General features: G+C 49.4%; 1 protein-coding gene across 4 annotated transcripts in view; it reads right to left on the bottom strand.

Annotated features, from left to right (window-relative positions):
• Positions 1-20,282: 20,282 nt before the first annotated feature.
• Positions 20,283-25,253, bottom strand: part of LOC134958467 (laminin subunit beta-2-like) — a 203,161-nt gene continuing 198,190 nt past the window's right edge. For all 4 annotated transcript variants that reach the window (XM_063941099.1, XM_063941100.1, XM_063941101.1 and 1 more), the window contains 4 exons: positions 24,669-24,810; positions 23,687-23,863; positions 22,587-22,746; positions 20,283-21,177 (listed from right to left, as the gene is read on the bottom strand). In XM_063941099.1, the coding sequence (XP_063797169.1) occupies positions 21,041-21,177; positions 22,587-22,746; positions 23,687-23,863; positions 24,669-24,810 (616 nt within the window). In that variant the 3' untranslated portion in view covers positions 20,283-21,040. The remainder of the gene's footprint in view (positions 21,178-22,586; positions 22,747-23,686; positions 23,864-24,668; positions 24,811-25,253) is intronic.

Genomic DNA, 25,253 nt, shown 5'->3' with positions numbered 1-25,253 from the left:
CCTGTCATACAGCGTGCGAATAGCTGTGCGATTGGAATTTTCGCACCAGCCTGTCGCTGTCCGGCGATGCCTGTTGTTGTTTGCCAAAGCGCGTGCGTATTGCGGCGCATACGCAGGCACAGTCTATTGCTGATCGCCCGCTGTGCGAAAACGCACAGCAGTGATCAGATCTGAATCACCCCACATGTCATGTGACACTGAATATTATGCTGTTTTACATGTACTGTTTCACCACTTTTTGAATAAAACAGATTTGAAAAAAAGGAAATAAAAGATAAAAATAATAATAAAAAAATATGATAAAAAAAATGCTTTCTTTTAATAATATTTTTTTTTCCCAGCGTGCATCCCCATCGGTGTTAGCAATCCAATAATGCAGCTGTCCACGATAAATTGGCCTTCCCCATGCAAAGGGGAAGCATTGCAGAATACCCCCAGTGAATCCTGCTGCTTTCACCAACTGGGGGCCAGGGTTGATTCTAGCCAGTTTGGCTCCCAGTGCGAACAGTAATAAAATCCCCCCCCCCCCCCCCCCATAGTCATAGATAAAAACTGTCTTGCGCGCGCACCCTAAAAGTGGGAGTGGCCTCACAAAAATGGGCATGCCTTCGCTAAAATGGGAGTGGCCTCACATGAAAGTACTACTTTGCACCCCAGTTTTTGACTTTGCACCAACAGACCTCAGCCACCATAGGAAAAAAAAAAATTCCATTATATTAAAACCCACACACTAATGCCCCTTGCACCAAAGTATGCCCCACACAGTAATGCCCCTTGCACCATGCCTCACTTAGCAATAATCACAATACCTCTTAAAATGTGCACTGTACCTGGTCCTGCTCATTGGGGGTCATTCCGAGTTGATCGCTCGCTGCCGATTTTCGCAGAGCAGCGATCAGGTGAAAAAATGGCATTTATGCGCATGTGTATGCCCCGCAATGCGCACGCGCGACGTACGGGTTTAAAGCTCTTTGTGGTTGTGCACAGGTTCTAGCAAAGTTTTTCTTCGCACTGGCGGCCGCAAGAAGATTGACAGGAAGGGGGCGTTTCTGAGTGTCAACTGACTCTTTTCAGGGAGTGTCTGCAAAAACGCAGGCGTGGCTGGGCGGGTGAATGGCGTCAAATCCGGACATGAATAGGCTGAAGTGATCGCAAGCGCTGAGTAGGAGAAACTGCCCAAACTGTTTTTGCAGAGCTCGGCTGCACAGGCGTTCGCACTTCTGCTGAGCTAAATTACACTCCCCAGTGGGCGGCGGCAAAGCGTTTGCACGGCTGCTAAAAACTGCTAGCGAGCGATCAACTCGGAATGACCCCCATTGTCAGGAGTTGTTTCATGCTGCTTCTAGCCAGGCCTGCTCCAGGTGCTCCTTCCGTTGCTGCCCCCGCTCTGTGTGCTCTCTCCGCTGCAGCCACATTCCCGGCACTTCTGTGCCGTTGCCCGCTGTCTCCTCTCTCCGGGCAACGTCTAAATGTCCCTCCCAAATTGTCCGCCGCCAACTCTGGTATCCATCAAAACTGTCCTATCTCAGGTGGCAGCCATTTTGGGAAGGACATTTTAACAGTACTCTATGCCGCCGGTCAGACCGCATAGAATACTGAACACAGTAGCCGCGGGCCAATGCCCCATGCAGTTGCCCTAAAAACTCCACTGCTGGGGGCTTGATAAATTGCCAATAAGTTCTAAATCCTGGAAAAAAAAAGGGAATTGCAGTGGGGATCAGTTTATTTGGGTGCACTCAATCCCACTTATACGTACATGTCTGTGATGTTTATTGACTTTCATAAATTTATTGCTGAATATATATTTTCAACCATAAGTTACCAATACCCACGTGGAATACTTCCTCTAGTTTAATTTCACATGCAGTATTATTATGGCCTAAGTATTTGACCATGCAAAGCGAAATATTTAAAAACAATGGCCCTCATTCCGAGTTGTTCACTCGCAAGCTGCTTTTAGCAGCTTTACACACGCTAAGCCGCCGCCTACTGGGAGTGAATCTTAGCTTCTTAAAATTGCGAACGAAAGATTCGCAATATTGCGAAAAGACATCTCTGTGCATTTTCTGAGTAGCTCGAGACTTACTCTGCCAGTGCGATCAGTTCAGTGCTTGTCGTTCCTGGTTTGACGTCACAAACACACCCAGCGTTCGCCCAGACACTCCTCCGTTTCTCCAGCCACTCCCGCGTTTTTCCCAGAAACGGTAGCGTTTTTTCCCACACGCCCATAAAACGGCCTGTTTCCGCCCAGAAACACCCACTTCCTGTCAATCACATTACGTTCACCAGAACGAAGAAAAAGCCGTGAGTAAAATTCCTAACTGCATAGCAAATTTACTTGGCGCAGTCGCAGTGCGAACATTGCGCATGCGCACTAAAAATCGCTGCGATGCGAAGAAATTTTACCGAGCGAACAACTCAGAATGACCCCCAATATAGAGATAGAAAAACGTGAAGAAAATAAAATCTTTATTAGACAGATTTCTGTCTTGTGTACAAAATAAAAAATAAGATTTTACTCACCGGTAAATCTATTTCTCGTAGTCCGTAGTGGATGCTGGGAACTCCGAAAGGACCATGGGGAATAGCGGCTCCGCAGGAGACTGGGCACAACTAAAAGAAAGCTTTTAGACTACCTGGTGTGCACTGGCTCCTCCCACTATGACCCTCCTCCAAGCCTCAGTTAGGATACTGTGCCCGGAAGAGCTGACACAATAAGGAAGGATTTTGAATCCCGGGTAAGACTCATACCAGCCACACCAATCACAACGTATAACTCGTGATACTATACCCAGTTAACAGTATGAAACATAACTGAGCCTCTCAACAGATGGCTCATAACAATAACCCTTTAGTTAACAATAACTATATACAAGTATTGCAGACAATCCGCACTTGGGATGGGCGCCCAGCATCCACTACGGACTACGAGAAATAGATTTACCGGTGAGTAAAATCTTATTTTCTCTAACGTCCTAGTGGATGCTGGGAACTCCGAAAGGACCATGGGGATTATACCAAAGCTCCCAAACGGGCGGGAGAGTGCGGATGACTCTGCAGCACCGAATGAGAGAACTCAAGGTCCTCCTCAGCCAGGGTATCAAATTTGTAGAATTTAGCAAACGTGTTTGCCCCTGACCAAGTTGCAGCTCGGCAAAGTTGTAAAGCCGAGACCCCTCGAGCAGCCGCCCAAGATGAGCCCACTTTCCTCGTGGAATGGGCTTTTACTGATTTAGGATGCGGCAATCCAGCCGCAGAATGCTCCAACTGAATTGTGCTACAGATCCAGCGAGCAATAGTCTGCTTAGAAGCAGGAGCACCTATTTTGTTGGGTGCCTACAGGATAAAAAGCGAGTCAGTTTTCCTGACTCCAGCCGTCCTGGAAATATAATTTTTTAAGGCCCTGACTACGTCCAGTAACTTGGAATCTTCCAAGTCCCTAGTAGCCGCAGGCACTACAATAGGTTGGTTCAAGTGAAAAGCTGATACCACCTTAGGGAGAAACTGGGGACGAGTCCTCAATTCTGCCCTATCCATATGGAAAATCAAATAAGGGCTTTTACATGACAAAGCCGCCCATTCTGACACACGCCTGGCCCAAGCCAAGGCCAAAAACATGACCACTTTTCACGTGAGATATTTCAAAACCACAGTTTTAAGTGGCTCAAAACAATGTGATTTTAGGAAACTCAACACCACGTTGAGATCCCAAGGTGCCACAGGAGGCACAAAAGGGAGCTGAATATGTAGCACTCCCTTTACAAATGTCTGAACTCCAGGCAGTGAAGCCAGTTCTTTCTGGAAGAAAATCAACAGAGCCGAAATCTGGACCTTAATGGAACCCAAGTTTTGGCCCATAGTCACTCCTGACTGTAGGAAGTGCAGAAAACGACCCAGCTGAAATTCCTCTGTTGGGGCCTTCCTGGCCTCACACCACGCAACATATTTTCGCCAAATACGGTGATAATGGTTTGCGGTTACTTCTTTCCTGGCTTTTATCAGCGTAGGAATGACTTCCTCCGGAATGCCCTTTTCCTTTAGGATCCGGAATTCAACCGCCATGCCGTCAAACGCAGCCGCGGTAAGTCTTGGAACAGACAGGGCCCCTGCTGTAGCAGATCCTGTCTGAGCGGTAGAGGCCATGGGTCCTCTAATATCATTTCTTGAAGTTCTGGGTACCAAGCTCTTCTTGGCCCATCCGGAACCACGAGTATCGTTCTTACTCCTCGTTTTCTTATTATTCTCAGTACCTTTGGTATGAGAGGCAGAGGAGGGAATACATAAACCGACTGGTACACCCACGGTGTCACTAGAGCGTCCACAGCTATTGCCTGAGGGTCCCTAGACCTGGCGCAATATCTAGATTTTTGCCATCATGTCCACCTGTGGCCTTTCCCAACGGTTTACCAACAGTTGGCAGACTTCTGGATGAAGTCCCCACTCTCCTGAGTGTAGGTCGTGTCCGCTGAGGAAGTCTGCTTCCCAGTTGTCCACTCCCGGAATGAACACTGCTGACAGTGCTAAGACGTGATTTTCCGCCCATCGGAGAATCCTTGTGGCTTCTGCCATCGCCATCCTGCTTCTTGTGCCGCCCTGTCGGTTTACATGGGCGACTGCCGTGATGTTGTCTGATTGGATCAGTACCGGCTGGTTTTGAAGCAGAGGCCTTGCCAGACTTAGGGCATTGTAAATGGCCCTCAGTTCCAGAATATTTATGTGTAGGGACGACTCCTGACTTGACCAAAGTCCTTGGAAATTTCTTCCCTGTGTGACTGCCCCCCAGCCTCGAAGGCTGGCATCCGTGGTTACCAGGACCCAGTCCTGTATGCCGAATCTGCGGCCCTCTTGAAGATGAGCACTCTGCAGCCACCACAGTAGAGATACCCTGGTCCTTGGAGACAGGGTTATCAGCCGATGCATCTGAAGATGCGATCCCGACCACTTGTCCAAGAGGTCCCACTGAAAGGTTCTTGCGTGGAACCTGCCGAATGGAATTTTGCTTCGTAAGAAGCTACCATTTTTCCCAGGACTCGTGTGCAGTGATGCACCGATACCTGTTTTGGTTTCAGGAGGTCTCTGACTAGAGATGACAGCTCCTTGGCTTTCTCCTGCGGGAGAAACACTTTTTTCTGTTCTGTGTCCAGAACCATCCCCAGGAACAGTAGGCGTGTGGTAGGAACCAGCTGTGACTTTGGAATGTATAGAATCCATCCGCGCTGTTGTAGCACTTCCCGAGATAGTGCTACTCCGACAAACAACTGCTCCTTGGACCTCGCCTTTATAAGGAGATCGTCCAAGTACGGGATAATTAAAACTCCCTTTTTTCGAAGGAGTATCATCATTTCTGCCATTACCTTGGTAAAGACCCTCGTGCCGTGGACATTCCAAACGGCAGTGTTTGGAATTGGTAATGGCAATCCTGTACCACAAATCTGAGGTACTCCTGGTGAGGATGGTAAATGGGGACATGTAGGTAAGCATCCTTGATGTCCAGGGATACCATGTAATCCCCCTCCTCCAGGCTTGCAATAACCGCCCTGAGCGATTCCATCTTGAACTTGAATTTTTTATGTATGTGTTCAAGGATTTAAAATTTAAAATGGGTCTCACCGAACCGTCCGGTTTCGGTACCACGAACAGTGTGGAATAGTAACCCCGTCCTTGTTGAAGTAGGGGCACCTTGACTATCACCTGCTGGGAATACAGCTTGTGAATTGCCTCTAGCACAGCCTCCCTGCCTGAGGGAGTTGTCGGCAAGGCAGATTTGAGGAAACGGCGGGGGGGAGACGCCTCGAATTCCAGCTTGTACCCCTAAGATACTACTTGAAGGATCCAGGGATCCACCTGTGAGCGAGCCCACTGATCGCTGAAATTTTTGAGGCGGCCCCCCACCGTACCTGGCTACGCCTGTGGAGCCCCCGCGTCATGCGGTGGACTCAGAGGAAGCGGGGGAAGAATTTTGATTCTGGGAACTGGCTGACTGGTGCAGCTTTTCCCCTCTTCCCTCGTCTCTGTGCAGAAAGGAAGCGCCTTTTACCCGCTTGCTTTTCTGAAGCCGAAAGGACTGTACCTGATAATACAGTGCTTTCTTAGGCTGTGAGGAAACCTGAGGTAAAAAAAAAATTCTTTTCTTTTTTTTTTCTTTTTCTTTTCTTCCCAGCTGTTGCTGTGGATACGAGGTCCCAGAGACCATCCCCAAACAATTCCTCACCCTTATAAGGCTCTATGTGCCTTTTAAAGTCAGCATCACCTGTCCAGTGTCGGGTCTCTAATACCCTCCTGACAGAATGGACATTGCATTAATTCTGGATGCCAGCCGGCAAAATATCCCTCTGTGCATCCCTCATATATAAGACGACGTCTTATGTTCGCAAAATAGTATCCCTGTTTGACAGGGTTACAGACCACGCTGCAGCAGCACTATCTGCAGGTCTCAGTCTAGTACCTGAGTGTGTAAATACAGACTTCAGGATAGCCTCCTGCTTTTTATCAGCAGGTACCTTCAAAGTGGCCGTATCCTAAGACGGCAGTGCCACCTTTTTTAACAAACGTGTGAGCGCCTTAACCACCCTAGGGGATATCTCCCAGCGTAACTTATCCTCTGGCGGGAAAGGGTACGCCATCAGTAACTTTTTAGAAATTACCAGTTTCTTATCGGGGGAACCCACGCTTTTTCACACTTCATTCACTCATTTGATGGGGGAACAAAACACTGCCTGCTTTTTCTCCTAAACATAAAACCCTTTTTTAGTGGTACTTGGGTTAATGTCAGAAATGTGTAACACATTTTTTATTGCCGGGATCATGTAACGGATGTTCCTAGTGGATTGTGTATATGTCTCAACCTCGTTGACACTGGAGTCAGACTCCGTGTCGACATCTGTGTCTGCCATCTGAGGGAGCGGGCGTTTTTGAGCCCCTGATGGCCTTTGAGACGCCTGGGCAGGCGCGGGCTGAGAAGCCGGCTGTCCCATAGCTGTTACGTCATCCAGCCTTTTATGTAAGGAGTTGACACTGTCGGTTTATACCTTCCACCTATCCATCCACTCTGGTGTCGGCCCCACAGGGGGCGACATCACATTTATCGGCATCTGCTCTGCCATCACATAAGCCTCCTCATCAAACGTGTCGACACAGCCGTACCGACACACCGCACACACACAGGGAATGCTCTGACTGAGGACAGGACCCCACACAGCCCTTTGGGGAGACAGAGAGAGAGTATGCCAGCACACACCAGAGCGCTATATAATTTAGGGATTAACACTATATTGAGTGAATTTTTCCCAATAGCTGCTTGTATATACAATATTGCGCCTAAATTTAGTGCCCCCCCCTCTCTTTTTAACCCCTTGAGCCTGCAAACTACAGGGGATAGCCTGGGGAGCTGTCTTCCAGTTGCACTGTGAAGAGAAAATGGCGACAGTGTGCTGAGGGAGATAGCTCCGCCCCTTTTTCGCGGACTTTTCTCCCGCTTTTTTATGGATTCTGGCAGGGGTATTTATCACATATATAGCCTCTGGGGCTATATATTGTGATATATTTGCCAGCCAAGGTGTTTTTATTGCTGCTCAGGGCGCCCCCCCCAGCGCCCTGCACCCTCAGTGACCGGAGTGTGAAGTGTGCATGAGGAGCAATGGCGCACAGCTGCAGTGCTGTGCGCTACCTTGGTGAAGACTGATGTCTTCTGCCGCCGATTTTCCGGACCTCTTCTTGCTTCTGGCTCTGTAAGGGGGACGGCGGCGCGGCTCCGGGAACGAACACCAAGGCCAGTTCCATGCGGTCGATCCCTCTGGAGCTAATGGTGTCCAGTAGCCTAAGAAGCCCAAGCTAGCTGCAAGCAGGTAGGTTCGCTTCTTCGCTTCTTCTCCCCTAAAATATACTTTCTTTCTAAGAGCTCAGGAGAGCCCCTAGTGTGCATCCAGCTCGGCCGGGCACAGAAATCCAACTGAGGCTTGGAGGAGGATCATAGTGGGAGGAGCCAGTGCACACCAGGTAGTATAAAAGCTTTCTTTTAGTTGTGCCCAGTCTCCTGCGGAGCCGCTATTCCCCATGGTCCTTTCGGAGTTCCCAGCATCCACTAAGACGTTAGAGAAATATTGTTAAAACCAAATCGTGTGCCGCCTTTTATTGCTTGTATAACCAATATACTCTTATGATGAGTGTAGATGTTTAAAGCTCCAAATATTTACGTATATCTCTTACGAACATTAATATACTAGGTGCTTCATCGCGCCCTACGGGCGCTCTTCACACCGTCGCAAGGGGCTACGCTCCCTTAACCCTTGCATGCCTTTCTGGGGTTTAATATTTGTATTATATGGAGTATTACATGCATTCCTTTGTTAGTGGTTAAATATTGCACAATGAAAGGGCGTGCGATGGTGAAGGAGGCGCAGCCCCTTGCGACGGCGTGAACAGCACCTGCAGGGCACGATGTACAGAATGTAGCGGGTGCGGGGGGGACTGCGGATGGTGTCTGTAGATGCTGCGGGTGGAGGGGAGGCAGAAGTGGGGGTGGGGCCCGGATGGGGAAGGTTCGGGAGGTGCTGCGCGTGGGGGAGGGGCAGAGGAGTGGGGGATGCAGATGGGGGAGGGGTCCGGAGGCACCGCAGGTGGGGGAGGGGCAGGGGTGCCACGGGTGGGAGAGGGGCAGGTGTGGGGATGTTGTGGATGGGTGAAGGGTTCCGGAGGTGCTGTGGGATGGGAAGGGACGGGTGTGCCGGGGGTTGGGTAGGGGACCGCAGGCACCATGGGTAGGGTAGGGGCAGGTACGGGTGTTGCGGCGGATGGGAAAGGAGGTTCGGAGGTGCTGCAGGTGGTGGAGGGGCAGGTGCAGGGGTGCCATTGGTGGGGGAGGGGTGGGTGAGGGGGGGACCGCTGATGGAGGAGGGTGTCTGCAGATGCTGCGGGTGGAGGGGGGCAGGTGTGGGGGGAGACGTATAAGGGGGGTGAATGGTGGAAGGGGCCTGGAGGTGCTGTGGGTGGTGAAGGGGTGGAGGAGTGGGAGCCACGGGTGGTGTAGGGGGTCTGGAGGCACAGCATGTGGGGGAGGGGTGGAGTGCCGCATGTGGTGGAGGGGAAGGTGCGGAGGTGTGGTGCATTGGGGAGAGGTCTGGAGGCGCTGCGGGTACTGTACATGCCATAAAAGGTAGTTGGAGGGTATGCAGTAACAGGGCCAGGACAGGGGTGACAGGGTCAGTACAGGGTTGACGGTGCCAGGATAGGGGTGACGGGGCCAGGACAGGGGTGACGGGGCCAGGACAGGGGTGACGGGGCCAGGACAGGGGTGACGGGGCCAGGACAGAAATGATAGGGACAGGATAGGGGTGACAGGGCCAGGGTAGGGGCGGCAGGACCAGGACAGGGGTGACGGGGCCAGTATAGGGTTCACAGGGCAAGCACAGGGGTGACAGGGCCAGGATAGGGGTAACAGGGCCAGCATAAGGGTGACATGGCCAGGATAAGGGTGAAAGGGCCAGAATAAGGGTGGCAGGGCAAGGCCAGGGACATGACAGAACACAGGGCATGGGAGAGATTGGTATTAGGGACAAAACAGTGGTGACAGACAGATGTGTCTTACCGGAGTCACTGCTGCTGGCTGCTGCTGTTCCATTCCAACCTGTTGGGATCTGCTGCTGCTGGAGACTTGGCATGGCTGACTCTCTCAGGCTGGAGTCCTGCTTTCTCTGCCAGTCCGCATCCCTCCCCCCCCTCCTCAGTCACACACCGCAGACCTCGCGCAGCTGCCGGGCACTGTGGTAAGGTGAGACTGGAAATGACTGGTTAGCCCCCAGGAGATGCTGCGGCTGGAGGGAGGAGGGGGTCATAGCATGCACGTGGCGCGGACCTCACGGCTTCCGGGCACTGTGGTAAGGGGAGACTGGGAGTGACTGGTTAGCTCCCAGGAGACGCTGCGGCTGGAGGGAGGAGTGGGTCAGAGCCTGCAAGCAGCTCGGATTTCTGCAGCGCTACCCGCCAGCTAAAGTGTGTGAATGAGCTGGGCGCACTCCACTGCGGGTGGCAGCGCTGCAGCTAGCGGTGGGGTTGCCGGGGCTGGAGATAACAGAGGCAGTATGGAACCTGCACAGCGGCAGGTGCCTCACTAAACTGCAGCTAAGAAGCGTGGAGTGTGTCAGAAAGTGACGCTCCTCCGCACCAGAGAGACCCTGCTGAGTATGCCGATGTGGGGGGTCAAGCACACAGTGAGCCGGTGCCCGTCTGTCTGTATGACATACCCCTCACACACCCCCATACCTCCCAAATGTCCCGATTTTCGCGGGACAGTCCCATTTTTTGGGGTCTGTCCCGCTGTCCCACCCGCGGGTCGCAGTGTCCTGCGGTGGGGGGGGGGGGGCAGTTGGAAAGCTCCTGTACTCGCTGTTCTGCTTAGCAGAGCAGCGGTGAATAGTGGAGACAGAGGGGGCATCAGGGGGTACGGATTAATGGGGGGGTTCCAGCAGCAGAGCCGGATTAAGGGGGGGGGGGGCGGGGGATACGTACCGTTGGCCCCACAGTTTTAGAGGCCCCCCCGGCTGGAGTAGCTCTGTCCCAGCTCAGAAGCCCCCCCCCCCCCCGTCCTGCCAGCAACAGTGGCAGCATTGTGCTACAGTCAGCACACGCTGCTGCATATTGGCAGGTCTGTGGTGTTGCAGGGAGGCAGCAGTCTCCCTGCTTTCTTCTCCCTGTGCGGGTGTGTAGGGGGGAGCGACCACCTCCTCTGGATTTAGCCCTAGCTGAGGGGCCAAAATCCCATAAAAAAAATAAAAACAAAAATCGAAATTTGCATAAGGGGGCGCGGGCCGCGCGGTCCGCGATTAGGCCACGCCCCCAACCCCAGCAGGCACAGCAATGAGATAGGGCTCCCCTGTCTCAAGTGCCCTGGGCCCCCCGGACTCATAATCAGCCCCTGGGGGCATGCCAGCAGCTCACAGAGCGCTGGGCATGCCCCCTCACTGACGAAAACGGGGACCCTCCCGTGAAGCCACGCCCCCTTTTCGCCGAGTGTTTTCCTCCTTCTGCCTGGAGAAAGCTCCTGCAGAAAGCTGGGAGGTATGCAGCCCTGTCTGTGACATGCCCAATGTCCATGCTATCTGCTTCTGCTCCTAGTCTCCTGTAGATTTGGCCAGATCTCTGTGACTCATTTGAATAACTCCGCCCACTGTTGTGACTCCGCCCAGCGTTAGCAAATGAATCACAAGGTCACAGAATAGGGCTATTATATAGGAGATTATTGTCCTTGCCATCAATTTCTGTACATGATGCGTAACTGTACCTATATCCGAATGGTATATTATATGAAATTCTGGATATAATCCATATTGATCGCAAAAAATTATTGGAAAAAAAGGGAAAGGAGGAGTGAATATAGAGTTGGTATTTCTGTCACAGCCTTGGTGTTTATAATGTATCTACTCACTTTATTTTACTGGCAACAATTAGTTTAGATTTTGTATTGCTTTATATACAGAGACTGGTAACAAATGTTGCTATATGAGTTTCCATTGGAGTTCTTGGCAGTCTGCCCTTGTTTCTATACTGCAGACATTAAGCAAGCATTACACAAACTAAAAATGTGGTTGTTTATAATTTTTACCCCAAATATTTATTATCTCAATCTGTGCCCCCAAGTTGATCACTGCCTGGCACAGATACATAGAATTGCACAAATATAGTTGCTGATAAAATCCACCAACAGGGGAAGTACGTCCCAAGTAATATACCAATCAATTCATGTGTATTATATTTTATGTTCCAGTCTACATCCAGATATATCCTGTCCTATGCTCTTACACGCAATATTCTATGATTTCCCATGCACTATGTGTCAGTTATACATATACCAGGACACCTATCCTAATTTTTCGATATCAGTATTATACAGCCGTGTGTCCCCCGTGTGGGCACTGTATATGATAATTACTACAGGAACTCGTGCCTGTTATGATTCAAATAGATAGTAATATGTTGGAGTCAGCAGTTGGTATATATTGCTCGAACTGGGAATATGCTATCCATACTTCTCATAGATATGTATTATTGCGCATGACAGTATATCAGAAGTTATCAATATGTCAACGAGTAGCACATTTTACATATGTTTATATGTGTCACACCATGCTTCCTATCACTGAATCTCCTCCTAACCCTAGGCGGCATACAGGTAAGCAGTATGAGGCAAGTCAATTACGAGCTGTTAAACATTAACATAGCACTGGCGGCACACGGCTAACCAATGCGCATTTCGCTCTATGGTACAGCCCAAATGTGCCTAATCCCCCGCCATAAATATTATTAAAAAAGCGGGAGAAGCCCGCCGCTGAAGGGGCGGGGCTATCTTCCTCAGCACAGCCAGCGCCATTTTCTCTTCACAGCTCCGCTGGAAGGATGCTCCCCAGGCTCTCCCCCGCAGTATACACTACGGAAAGGGTAAAAAAGAGAGGGGGGGGCACATAAATTTAGGCGCAATTGTGACAATAAGCAGCTATTGGGAGAAAAATTCACTTTGTACTAGTGTAAATCCCTCTGTTATATAGCGCTCTGGTGTGTGCTGGCATACTCTCTGTCTCCCCAAAGGACTTTGTGGGGTCCTGTCCTCAGTCAGAGCATTCCCTGTGTGTGTGTGCGGTGTGTCGGTACGGCTGTGTCGACATGTTTGATGAGGACGCTTACGTGGAGGCGGAGCAGGTGCCGATAAGTGTGATGTCGCCCCCTGCAGGGCCGACACCTGAGTGGATGGATATGTGGAAGGTATTAACCGACAGTGTCAACTCCTTGCATAAAAGGTTCGATGACGCAGCTTTGGGACAGCCGGCATCTCAGCCCGCGCCTGCCCAGGCATCTCAGAGGCCATCAGGGGCTCAAAAACGCCCGCTACCTCAGATGGCAGACACAGATCTCGACACGGAGTCTGACTCCAGTGTCGATGAGGATGAGACAAATGTACAATCCACAAGGGCCATCCGATGCATGATTACGGCAATGAAAAATGTGTTGCACATTTCTGACATTAACCCGGTTACCACAAAAAAGGGTATTATGTTTGGGGAGAAAAAGCAGCCAGTGACTTTTCCCCCATCTGATGAGTTAAATGAATTGTGTGAAGAAGCGTGGGGTTCCCCAGATAAGAAACTAGTGATTTCTAAGCAGTTACTAATGGCGTACCCTTTCCCGCCAACGGATAGGTTACGCTGGGAGACATCCCCTATGGTGGACAAGGCGCTCACACGCTTATCAAAAAAGGTGGCACTGCCATCTCAGGATACGGCCGCCTTAAAGGAGCCTGCAGATAGAAAGCAGGAGGCTATCCTGAAGTCTGTGTATACACACTCAGGTACTATACTGAGACCTGCTATTGCTTCAGCATGGATGTGTAGTGCTGCAGCAGCATGGTCTGATTCCCTGTCAGATAACATTGATTCCCTTGACAGGGACACTATTTTGCTAACCATAGAGCATATTAAAGACGTAGTCTTATATATGAGGGATGCACAGAGGGACATTTGCCGGCTGGCATCTAGAATTAATGCAATGTCCATTTCTGCCAGGAGAGTATTATGGACTCGGCAGTGGACAGGTGATGCTGATTCTAAAAGGCACATGGAGGTTTTGCCTTATAAGGGTGAGGAATTGTTTGGGGACGGTCTCTCGGACCTCGTATCCACAGCAACAGCTGGGAAGTCGACTTTTTTACCTCAGGTTCCCTCACAGCCTAAGAAAGCACCGTATTATCAAGTACAGTCCTTTCGGCCTCAGAAAGGCAAGCGGGTCAGAGGCGCATCCTTTCTACCCAGAGGCAGGGGTAGAGGGAAAAAGCTGCACCAGGCAGCCAGTTCCCAGGAACAAAAATCCTCCCCTGCTTCCACTAAGTCCACCGCATGACGCTGGGGCTCCACAGGTGGAGCCAGGTGCGGTGGGGGCCCATCTCCGGAACTTCAGCAACCAGTGGGTTCGCTCACAGGTGGATCTCTGGGTTCTACAAGTGGTATCTCAGGGATACAAGCTGGAGTTCGAGACGTCTCCCCCTCGCCGTTACCTCAAATCAGCCTTGCCAGCTACTCCCAAGGAAAGGGAGGTAGTACTGGCGGCAATTCACAAGCTGTACCTCCAGCAGGTGATAATCAAAGTTCCCCTCCTTCAACAGGGACGGGGTTACTATTCCACAATGTTTGTGGTACCGAAACCAGACGGTTCGGTGAGACCCATTCTAAATTTGAAATCCTTGAACACTTATATAAGGAAGTTCAAGTTCAAAATGGAATCGCTCAGGGCGGTTATTGCAAGCCTGGAAGAGGGGGATTATATGGTATCACTGGACATCAAGGATGCTTACCTACATGTCCCCATTTACCCACCTCACCAGGAGTACCTCCGATTTGTGGTACTGGACTGTCATTACCAATTCCAGACGTTGCCGTTTGGTCTGTCCACGGCACCGAGGGTATTTACCAAGGTAATGGCCGAAATGATGATACTCCTTCGAAAGAAGGGAGTTATAATTATCCCGTACTTGGACGATCTCCTTATAAAGGCGAGGTCCATGGAGCAGTTGTTGGTCGGAGTAGCACTATCTCAGGAAGTGCTACAACAGCACGGCTGGATTCTGAATATCCCAAAGTCGCAGCTGGTTCCTACGACGCGTCTGCTGTTCTTGGGTATGATTCTGGACACAGAACAGAAGAAGGTGTTTCTCCCGGAGGAGAAGGCCAAGGAGTTGTCATCTCTGGTCAGAGACCTCCTGAAACCAAAACAGGTGTCGGTGCATCACTGCACGCGAGTCCTGGGAAAGATGGTAGCTTCTTACGAAGCAATTCCCTTCGGCAGGTTCCATGCAAGGATCTTTCAGTGGGATCTGTTAGACAAGTGGTCCGGATCGCATCTTCAGATGCATCGGTTGATCACCCTGTCCCCGAGGGCCAGGGTGTCTCTGCTGTGGTGGCTGCAGAGTGCTCATCTTCTCGAGGGCCGCAGATTCGGCATTCAGGACTGGGTCCTGGTGACCACGGATGCAAGCCTCCGAGGTTGGGGGGCAGTCACTCAGGGAAGAAACTTCCAAGGACATTGGTCGAGTCAGGAGACTTCCCTACACATAAATATTCTGGAACTAAGGGCCATTTACAATGCCCTAAGCCAAGCAAAACCCCTGCTTCAAAACCAGCCGGTGCTGATTCAGTCAGACAACATCACGGCGGTCGCCCATGTAAACCGACAGGGCGGCACAAGAAGCAGGATGGCAATGGCAGAAGCCACAAGGATTCTCCGATGGGCGGAGAATCACGTGATAGCACAGTCAGCAGTGTTCATTCCGGGAGTGGACAACTGGGAAGCAGACTTCCTCAGCAGGCACGACCTCCACCCGGGAGAGTGGGGACTTCATCCAGAAGTCTTCCAGCTGATTGTAAATCATTGGGAAAGGCCACAGGTGGACATGATGGCGTCCCGCCTCAACAAAAAGCTAAAAAGATATTGCGCCAGGTCAAGGGACCCTCAGGCGATAGCTGTGGACGCTCTAGTGACACGTGGGTGTACCAATCGGTTTATGTGTTCCCTCCTCTTCCTCTCATACCAAAGGTACTGAGGATAATAAGAAAGAGAGGAGTAAGAACTATACTCATCGTTCCGGATTGGCCAAGAAGAACTTGGTACCCGGAACTACAAGAAATGATCTCAGAGGACCCTTGGCCTCTGCCGCTCCGACAGGACCTGCTGCAGCAGGGGCCCTGTCTGTTCCAAGACTTACCGCGGCTGCGTTTGACGGCATGGCGGTTGAACGCCGGATCCTGATGGAAAAGGGCATTCCGGTTGAAGTCATTCCTACGCTGATAAAAGCTAGGAAGGATGTGACAGCAAAACATTATCACCGCATATGGCGAAAATATGTTGCTTGGTGTGAGGCTATGAAGGCCCCAACAGAGGAATTTCAGCTGGGTCGATTTCTGCACTTCCTACAGTCAGGAGTGACTATGGGCCTAAAATTGGGATCCATAAAAGTCCAGATTTTGGCCCTGTCTATTTTCTTTCAAAAAGAACTGGCTTCACTGCCTGAAGTTCAGACGTTTGTTAAGGGAGTGCTGCATATTCAGCCCCCTTTTTGTGCCTCCAGTAGCACCTTGGGATCTCAACGTTGTGTTGGATTTCCTAAAATCACATTGGTTTGAGCCACTTCAGACCGTGGAGTTGAAGTATCTCACGTGGAAAGTGGTCATGCTTTGGGCCTTGGCTTCGGCTAGGCGTGTGTCAGAATTGGCGGCTTTGTCATGTAAAGGCCCCTATCTGATCTTCCATATGGACAGGGCAGAATTGAGGACTCGTCCCCAATTTCTCCCTAAGGTGGTATCAGCGTTTCATTTGAACCAACCTATTGTGGTGCCTGCGGCTACTCGGGACTTGGAGGCTTCCAAGTTGCTGGACGTCAGTGGCGCACCCAGGGGGGGTTTCCGAGTACCCAGAAACCTCCCTCCACTAAAAAAAAAAAAAAATTTTTTTTTTTTTTTTTTTTTTAGCTGCATGAGTATTATTAATGACTGTCTAGCGTCCTCTGCAGCCTGCTGTCTTCCTGGTGGCACTTGCAAGTGCAATAAAAGTTTACTTTATTTTAATTATAGTACATATATATCCATGTGCCTACATATATACACATGTATATACATACATTTATACATATAAACACACACACATATGATATATATATATATATATATATATACATGTGTATATATATGTGTACTGTATGTGTGTGTATATATATATATATATATATATATGTATGCATGTTTAATATGCTATGTATATGTGTATATGGGTTCACTACGATCTCCCGGCGGCCGGCCTCCCGGCGACCAGCATACCGGCGCCGGGAGGCCGGCCGCCGGCTTACCACGGTGTGGCGAGCGTAAATGAGCCCCTTGCGGGCTCGCTGCGCTCGCCACGCTACGCGCGCCACACTATTCTATTCTCCCTCCAGGGGGGTCGTGGACTCCCACGAGGGAGAATAAGTGTCGGTATGCCGGCGGTCAGGCTCCCGGCGCCGGTATGCTGGTCGCCGGGAGCCCGACCGCCGGCATACTGAAGACCACCCGTGTATATGTATGTGTGTGTGTATGTATATATATATATATATATGTGTGTGTAGATATATGTATATATATATATATATATATATGTGTAGATATATATATATATATATATATATATATATACACACACACACACACAGACACACTAGTTTTACGGACCCAGCATATACTGGGTCACCTCAGTCCCCACCCCCGTGATTGGCTCCGCCCAGTTCTGGAAACCCCCCCATGCAAATCCTGCGTTTGCCACTGGACGTAGTCCGGGCCCTGAAAATCTATGTTTCCAGGACGGCTAGAGTCAGAAAAACTGACTCGCTGTTTATCCTGCATGCACCCAACAAGCTGGGTGCTCCTGCTTTTAAGCAGACTATTGCTCGCTGGATCTGTAGCACGATTCAACTTGCACATTCTGCGGCTGGACTGCCGCATCCTAAATCAGTAAAAGCCCATTCCACGAGGAAGGTGGGCTCTTCTTGGGCGGCTGCCCGAGGGGTCTCGGCTTTACAACTTTGCCGAGCTGCTACCTGGTCGGGATCAAACACGTTTGCAAAATTCTACAAGTTTGATACCCTGGCTGAGGAGGACCTTGAGTTTGCTTATTCGGTGCTGCAGAGTCATCCGCACTCTCCCGCCCGTTTGGGAGCTTTGGTATAATCCCCATGGTCCTTACGGAGCACCCAGCATCCACTAGGACGTCAGAGAAAATAAGAATTTACTCACCGGTAATTCTATTTCTCGTAGTCCGTAGTGGATGCTGGAAGCCCGTCCCAAGTGCGGACTCTCTGCAATACATGTATATAGTTATTGCTTAACTAAAGGGTTATTGTATGAGCCATCTGTTGCTGAGGCTCAGTTATTGTTCATACTGTTGTACAGTGTGATTGGTGTGGCTGGTATGAGTCTTACCCTGGATTCCAAATCCTTTCCTAGTAATGTCAGCTCTTCCGGGCACAGTTTCCCTAACTGAGGTCTGGAGGAGGGGCATAGAGGGAGGAGCCAGTGCACACCAGATATAGTACCTAATCTTTCTTTAAAGAGTGCCCAGTCTCCTGCGGAGCCCGTCTATTCCCCATGGTCCTTACGGAGTTCCCAGCATCCACTACGGACTACGAGAAATAGAATTACCGGTGAGTAAATTCTTATTTTTTTCTGTATCCTTTTGGATTAGTGGGTAGCACCGATGTTTTTATGCACATATGTTATGTACATTAAGAATTCAACATATAATCCCCAACACTAAAATTAATTATCAGCAAGTTCAGGTGCGGGATATTTTCTCTCAAGCTCTAAATCCTGCAAGACCTCCTGGTACAAGGGAGGGGTTGGCATGTTTGCAGAGGGGCACACTGGCATTTCCACTCGTCACTATTACGCCAATGTACTAAAAAGCTTCACACACACATGCGCAGTTTGTACATGTTACACAGTCCTCGTAGATCCCCACTCTCGTGATTGATATAAACCACAAAGCAGGATAAGCCAGGCAGAGTCATTAATACAATCCTGTGTGATATAAGTGCTGTGCCATTCCTCATTTATGCCAGACATATGGTACATTCCCTGACCTTGGAATAATGTTGTGGTAAGGAGCATATAGAGGTGCGATGTGGAGTTGTGGCATTGTGTAAAACATCTTTCCTGTATGCAAAGCATTGCTATCATCTGTTACCACAAATATTTATGACAAAAACAGAATTGTGTGTATATAGGGGCTTTACTACGACATGATGTGATCGCATAGTGATTGACAGGCGGCGGGTGTTTTGGGGGCTGCGAAGTGGCGTTGGTGGGGGGGGGGCGCGTTTACTGCGATGGGAAATATGACGCCGTTGGTCCTGCATGCGCAGCCCAATGTTTCTCAATTTCTGGGATGTGATCACAAGTCAAATGCGATGGCAGGGAGGCGCTGCACGTGCTGGGTGGCTCACATGTTATTTTATTACCCCTGTATGTTGTAATATTGCTGTTGTGCATGAACAAAATGCTGATCTTACCTTGTATAATAAACCTACGGTCAGTAACTTTCATCATTTGCCTTCAGATGTACAGAAATGTAGTGGACTGCTGATTGGATAATTACTGAGGAATATATTGTATGCTTAAAGCCACGTATAACTACTTCTAGAGGTTATTCCTTTATGTGTGCGTATATGTTTGTAGGTAATCATAACCTGGATTGATCTCTGTATTACTATCATTATAATTGGAAATCCTTTTGCTCGCATGCTAGGGGCCGCCCGTTGCAGGGCAGCGCCGCACAGCATGCTAACCGCCCCCCCACCACCACCCTCTTCGACCACGCTGAAATTGCGGGCGCACCGCAATTTCAGCGTGTTTGCAGAAATTGTGAAAGCCTCCTGCCGGTGCAGTCTGGTCGCGACGGCAGGGGGTCCGTCACCATCTTTTCTCTAACGTCCTAAGTGGATGCTGGGGACTCCGTAAGGACCATGGGGAATAGCGGCTCCGCAGGAGACTGGGCACAAAAGTAAAAGCTTTAGGACTACCTGGTGTGCACTGGCTCCTCCCCCTATGACCCTCCTCCAAGCCTCAGTTAGATTTTTGCGCCCGAACGAGAAGGGTGCACACTAGGTGGCTCTCCTGAGCTGCTTAGTGAAAAGTTAGTTTTAGTTTTTTTATTTTCAGTGAGACCTGCTGGCAACAGGCTCACTGCACCGAGGGACTAAGGGGAGAAGAAGCGAACTCACCTAAGATACAAAGATACACTCCCAGAGGGCGGCGGCCTAGCGTTTGCAATGCTGCTAAAAGCAACTCGGAATGAGGGCCTAGGATGAGGGTTAGGCTGCAGGAGAAGCGGTAGGGTTGGGGTAAGGCGCTAGGGTGAGAGGTAGGGTTAGGCTGCGGGACAGGAGGGTTAGAGTTAGGCTGCGGGAAGGGAGGGTTAGGCTGCAGGTGGTTAGGGGTAGGGTACCTTAATGTGTCGGGATTCTGAACGTCAGGATGCCGCTGTCGGTATTTTAACCACCGGCATCCTATCGGGATCCCATACCTAACCCATTTATACTAAGCAAGTCTATAAATAGAAGCGTTACTGAGCCCAAAAAAGATGCAATAACTGCACATGGCTCTATGTAGTAGTAACTTTAGTGGTGGTACAGTAAGTCTCCTTTAAGTAATGCAATCAACTTTATACGGAAACCGAGTTGCCCAGTCCCTTTAAAAACAGTAAATGTCTATGCAAACTGGAAACAAAAGGGAAAGTGAGATTTTATTGGCCACAGCACATCCTATGTCCATACAAATGTTTGTGCTGCCAGACATATTACCAGCATTTGAAAACAGATTGGACAGCGATTCAAGAAAACATTTCTTGCGCACTAATCCCGTAACGCGGCTCCGAGAGAAAAGTCTGTGGCTGCTCCCGCCAAGTGATAATATGTTGGCCCTCATTCCGAGTTGTTCGCTCGGTATTTTTCATCGCATCGCAGTGAAAATCCGCTTAGTACGCATGCGCAATGTTCGCACTGCGACTGCGCCAAGTAACTTTACTATGAAGAAAGTAATTTTACTCACGGCTTTTTCTTCGCTCCGGCGATCGTAATGTGATTGACAGGAAATGGGTGTTACTGGGCGGAAACACGGCGTTTCAGGGGCGTGTGGCTGAAAACGCTACCGTTTCCGGAAAAAACGCAGGAGTGGCCGGGGAAACGGTGGGAGTGCCTGGGCGAACGCTGGGTGTGTTTGTGACGTCAACCAGGAACGACAAGCACTGAAATGATCGCACAGGCAGAGTAAGTCTGGAGCTACTCTGAAACTGCTAAGTAGTTAGTAATCGCAATATTGCGAATACATCGGTCGCAATTTTAAGAAGCTAAGATTCACTCCCAGTAGGCGGCGGCTTAGCGTGTGTAACTCTGCTAAATTCGCCTTGCGACCGATCAACTCGGAATGAGGGCCTATGTTTTTCCGATTCTTGCATTGGCCGATTATTCACAGTGATGACGCTTTTATTGGCAGGTGTTATAAATCTGAATTTGTTGGTTAATTGCACTGAGAATATCCTTCATTTTGTCTTCCAGGCCATCCAGCTGCTTTGCCTTTTCTTGGAGAATAACTTCATTTTTCTCATACGCAACTTCCAAGTCTGTAATCAGAGACATATTAAGAAATCATTATCTCTTCTTTTTTTTTCTGTAAACATGCAAGCATCTGATGATCTTTACTTACTGGGATAAAAAGCTTAATAATCACTGTTTTCTGATTCTGTTTTCAACACTTCTTGCTATTCAAGAAGATTTCTTGTACTGGCAAATGCAACGTCTTTTATGTTCCTTACCGGGCAACGGGCATGATTCAGCGCCGCAGGCTATGCCGATGTTCATCGATTGAAGGTATTTTTGGCTACTGTGCGTTCATGAAAATTGCTAAAAACTTGTACAGCAAATGCACTGCAATTGATGCCTGGAGAGGAGAAGCAGGTTTGCGGTGATGGGGGCGTGACTAATTGAGTCATAAAACCCCACCCCCGTGTGGGGAATATGCTGCGATTAGAGTATATCTGCATAGGGGCTGGGCTAAAACAACACAATTAGCATAGAATTGCATCATTAGGACCCGCCCCATCCACACGGTGGATTATGGGGGTCATTCCGAGTTGATCGCTCGCTAGCTAGTTTTAGTAGCCGTGCAAACGCTATGCCGCCACCCACTGGGGAGTGTATTTTAGCTTAGCAGAAGTGCGAACACATGTGCAGCCGAGCTCTGCAAAAACAGTTTGTGCAGTTTCTGAGTAGCTCTGAACCCACTCAGTGCTTGCGATCACTTCAGCCTATTCGTATCCAGATTTGACGTCATACACCCGCCCAGCGAACGCCCAGCCACGCCTGCGTTTTTTCAGACACGCCTGCGTTTTTGCAAACACTCCCTGAAAACGGTCAGTTGACACCCAGAAACGCCCCCTTCCTGTCAATCTCCTTGCGGCCGCCAGTGCGACTGAAAACTTCGCTAGAACTCGTGCTCAACCACAACGGGCTTTGTACCCGTACGTTGCGCGTTCGCATTACGGAGCATACGCATGCGCAGAAATGCCGATTTTTAGCCTGATCACTGCGCTGCGAATAACGGCAGCTAGTGATCAACTCGGAATGACCCCCTATGTGTATTTATCTACCCATTCTGCCCACAAGGAAGTGGGGGGGGGAATGCAGGAGGGGTGCCCACTATTCCTCTGGCAGTGCGGGGGACTATCCGAAAAATCACGTCTCCCGAAGGATCGGGGAGAGTAAGCTAGTATGGCTAAATGCTGGAAATTAAAGTCATCTGTGGAGTTTAACAGTATATCTATAGTCTTGGGTCAAGAAAATACATAGTGACATTGGTGGAAATACAGTACGGGCAATAGATGAGAGAGACCTGGCAATGCCACCTTCTCATCCAAGTGCCCGCCTCGCCACTATGGCACAGCATACGTAGCTAGGTATATTCCCCATACCTGTGTCTACGTGTGCGGGACACTTACCCACTATAGCAGAACCCTATTGTGAATGAACTCACCTTGCAGCCTTTGCAGTTTATTCTGCGCATTCTCCAGCAGCTGCTTGGCCTCATCTCTCAGCTGGTCGGCTTTATTCTTTGCGTCCTTTATGTTTTTCACTTTATGTTCAACTAAATTCTGAACGGTTTTATATTTATCTCCGAGCTGCCCATCCAGCACCTTGAAAGGATGAAGGCATATGGTGAATAGAATTATGTTTAATACTAACATGCATAATAAATATAAAAATCAGAGTAAACTGTGGATACAAAACATAGGTTTTCCAAACCTTTATAGTTAAATATATAAAAAAAAGACGTTCACTTTTCACCAGTGTAATCCACGTTTTCGTCTTTATGTTAGGTATAGAATGGACGCTTCAGAATGTGACAGTGTGGCAATTAAATACTCTTAAAGACATGTAACTCTTGCAGTGGTATTTATACTTCTATACCCCAGTGTCTATGCGCCAGTGTCCCCTAGTGGATGAAGGAGAAATATTGGAATAATCTGACTTTGGGGGTCATTCCGAGTTGATCATAGCCGTGCTAAATGTTGCACAGCTACGGTCATCTTCCCTGACATGCGGGGGGACGCCCAGCACTGGGCTAGTCCGCCCCGCATGTCAGTGCCGCCCCCCTACATCCCCCCTCCCCCTCACAAATACAAAAGCATCGCACAGCGGCGATGCTCTTGTATTTGTGGAGTAACTCCCGGCCAGCGCAGCTGCTGCGACTGGCCGGGAGTTAATTGTTGTTGCCACTGGCCGCAGCGGCTGCATGAGACGTGAGCCGCCACGGCCCTCCCCCCCAAAGGTCCGGCCATGCTTGCGTTGGCCGGACCGTTCCCCCTAAACAGTGGCTTAACGCATATGCAGTTCCGACGCATACACAGTTCCGACCCGATCGCTGCGCTGCCACAAACTGCAGCGAGCGATCGGGTCGGAATGACTCCCTTTATCCCAGGATCTTGTCTTCAGGATTTCTCAATGTCCTAAGGACCACCTGCAAGAACCAGAGAGGTCTTTCTGCCGCCACTCATAGAGACCTAGAATTCTCCTTTACGTTATCTATACAGCAGACATATGCTTTGGATGTGTCACTAGAAGGGTCCCTCTTACCTTCTTGGCATCATTGGCTTTGTTCAATGCTGTGCTGGCTGTCTCCTCTGCGCGAGTCGCCGCCAAGATATTACCAGCGCGTTTCACCTTGAGAGCTTCAATTTGTTTATCCAGATGGCCCAGTCTATCCATAGCATCATTGAGGCGATTCTCAGCGCTGGATGTCCCCGACTGGATCTAAATTAATCGCACACATGGGAATCAACGGTTAACTAGAGATCCCGGGGGACATCCACATAAATATAGAAAGAACATACAAACCCCAAACTAATATCTTACTTGGATTGAAACCTAGCTCTGTGAGTTAGTCATGTTAACACTGTGCCATCGTACACATATTACATAGTAACTAAGGTTGAAAAAAGACAATTGTCCATCGAGTTCAACCTATTTGTGGTCTCCTATGCAGTCTTATTATAGGTCTAGTTATTTTTATGTTAGGACTAGTTATAGTAACTATAATGCATGCATACTCACCATAACCCTGAATATCTTTATCCAATAGGAATTTATCTAACCCATTCTTAAAGGTGTTGACTGAGTCCGCCAATACTACTCTCTCAGGCAGGGAATTCCAAACACGTATTGTCCTTACAGTGAAAAAAACTTTTCGCCTCAATGTGCGGAATCTCCTCTCCTCTAACCTAAGCGAGTGACCATGTGTCCTCTGTGCTGATCTTATAGAAAACAGGTCCCTCCCAAGCTCTGTGTATTGACCCCTTATATATTTGTAGATGTTGATCATGTCCCCTCTTAGTCTCCTCTTTTCCAATGTAAACATGCCTAGCCTTGCAAGCCTTTCCTCATATTCCATTAGTAAAAGACTTTTATTGCTTATTCCTGTCTTGCAAAAAAAGCAATGTCACCTTCTAGGCATGTGTGTGTCTAAAGACGTGAGGAAGGAACCGATGTAACTTTCCTGTCTTTCTGCTCCATACATAAATCATTAGTAGCAGTCCCAATATACAGGCCAGAACCTTACCACTGTCAGCTTTGACTCTGTGTTACTGATGTCATCATTGGCGCTACGGATGGCCCCCTCTGCCGCATTCTGCGCTCTCTTGGCGTCTTCCAAAGCTTTCTTCACGGACTCTGCTGTGTTCTTTACATTCTCAGCGCGGCTCCTTGAAAAAAATATCATAAAATTTTATGATGGAAGTTGAAAAATATGATAAACTTTCTCCCGATTAGGGAAGCCAATCCCGGGCCATTTTTTATCAATCCCGGGTATCGGGATTGAAAAATAGCCAATCCCGGGATTGGCTTTTAACTATGTGGCCGCCCCCTCGCCCTGCCCCACCCGCCCTGCACACATAACTCACCCTATATCGAGGGCGGACGGGTGGCTCCCAGCGGCGTGTGACGGCGCAGCTTGACCTCTCACGCTGTGCTGGGGAGCCGGAAGAAGGAAGCCGGGCAGCGTCTGAGCGTCCTGTGGATGCTCAACACTGATCCCTCAATCCCCGGGATTGTAGCTACCAATCTCGGGATTGAATCTCAGCCATTTTTGGCCCTAAATCCCGGGATCGGCGGGATCGGCGGGATTGGCCACCATACCCCCGATTTT

The sequence above is a fragment of the Pseudophryne corroboree genome, chromosome 9, assembly GCF_028390025.1.
Source record: "Pseudophryne corroboree isolate aPseCor3 chromosome 9, aPseCor3.hap2, whole genome shotgun sequence".
NCBI classification, from domain to species: Eukaryota; Metazoa; Chordata; class Amphibia; order Anura; family Myobatrachidae; genus Pseudophryne; species Pseudophryne corroboree.
Note: the sequence above shows the minus strand (reverse complement) of the source record. Positions and strands in the feature narration are given on the sequence as shown.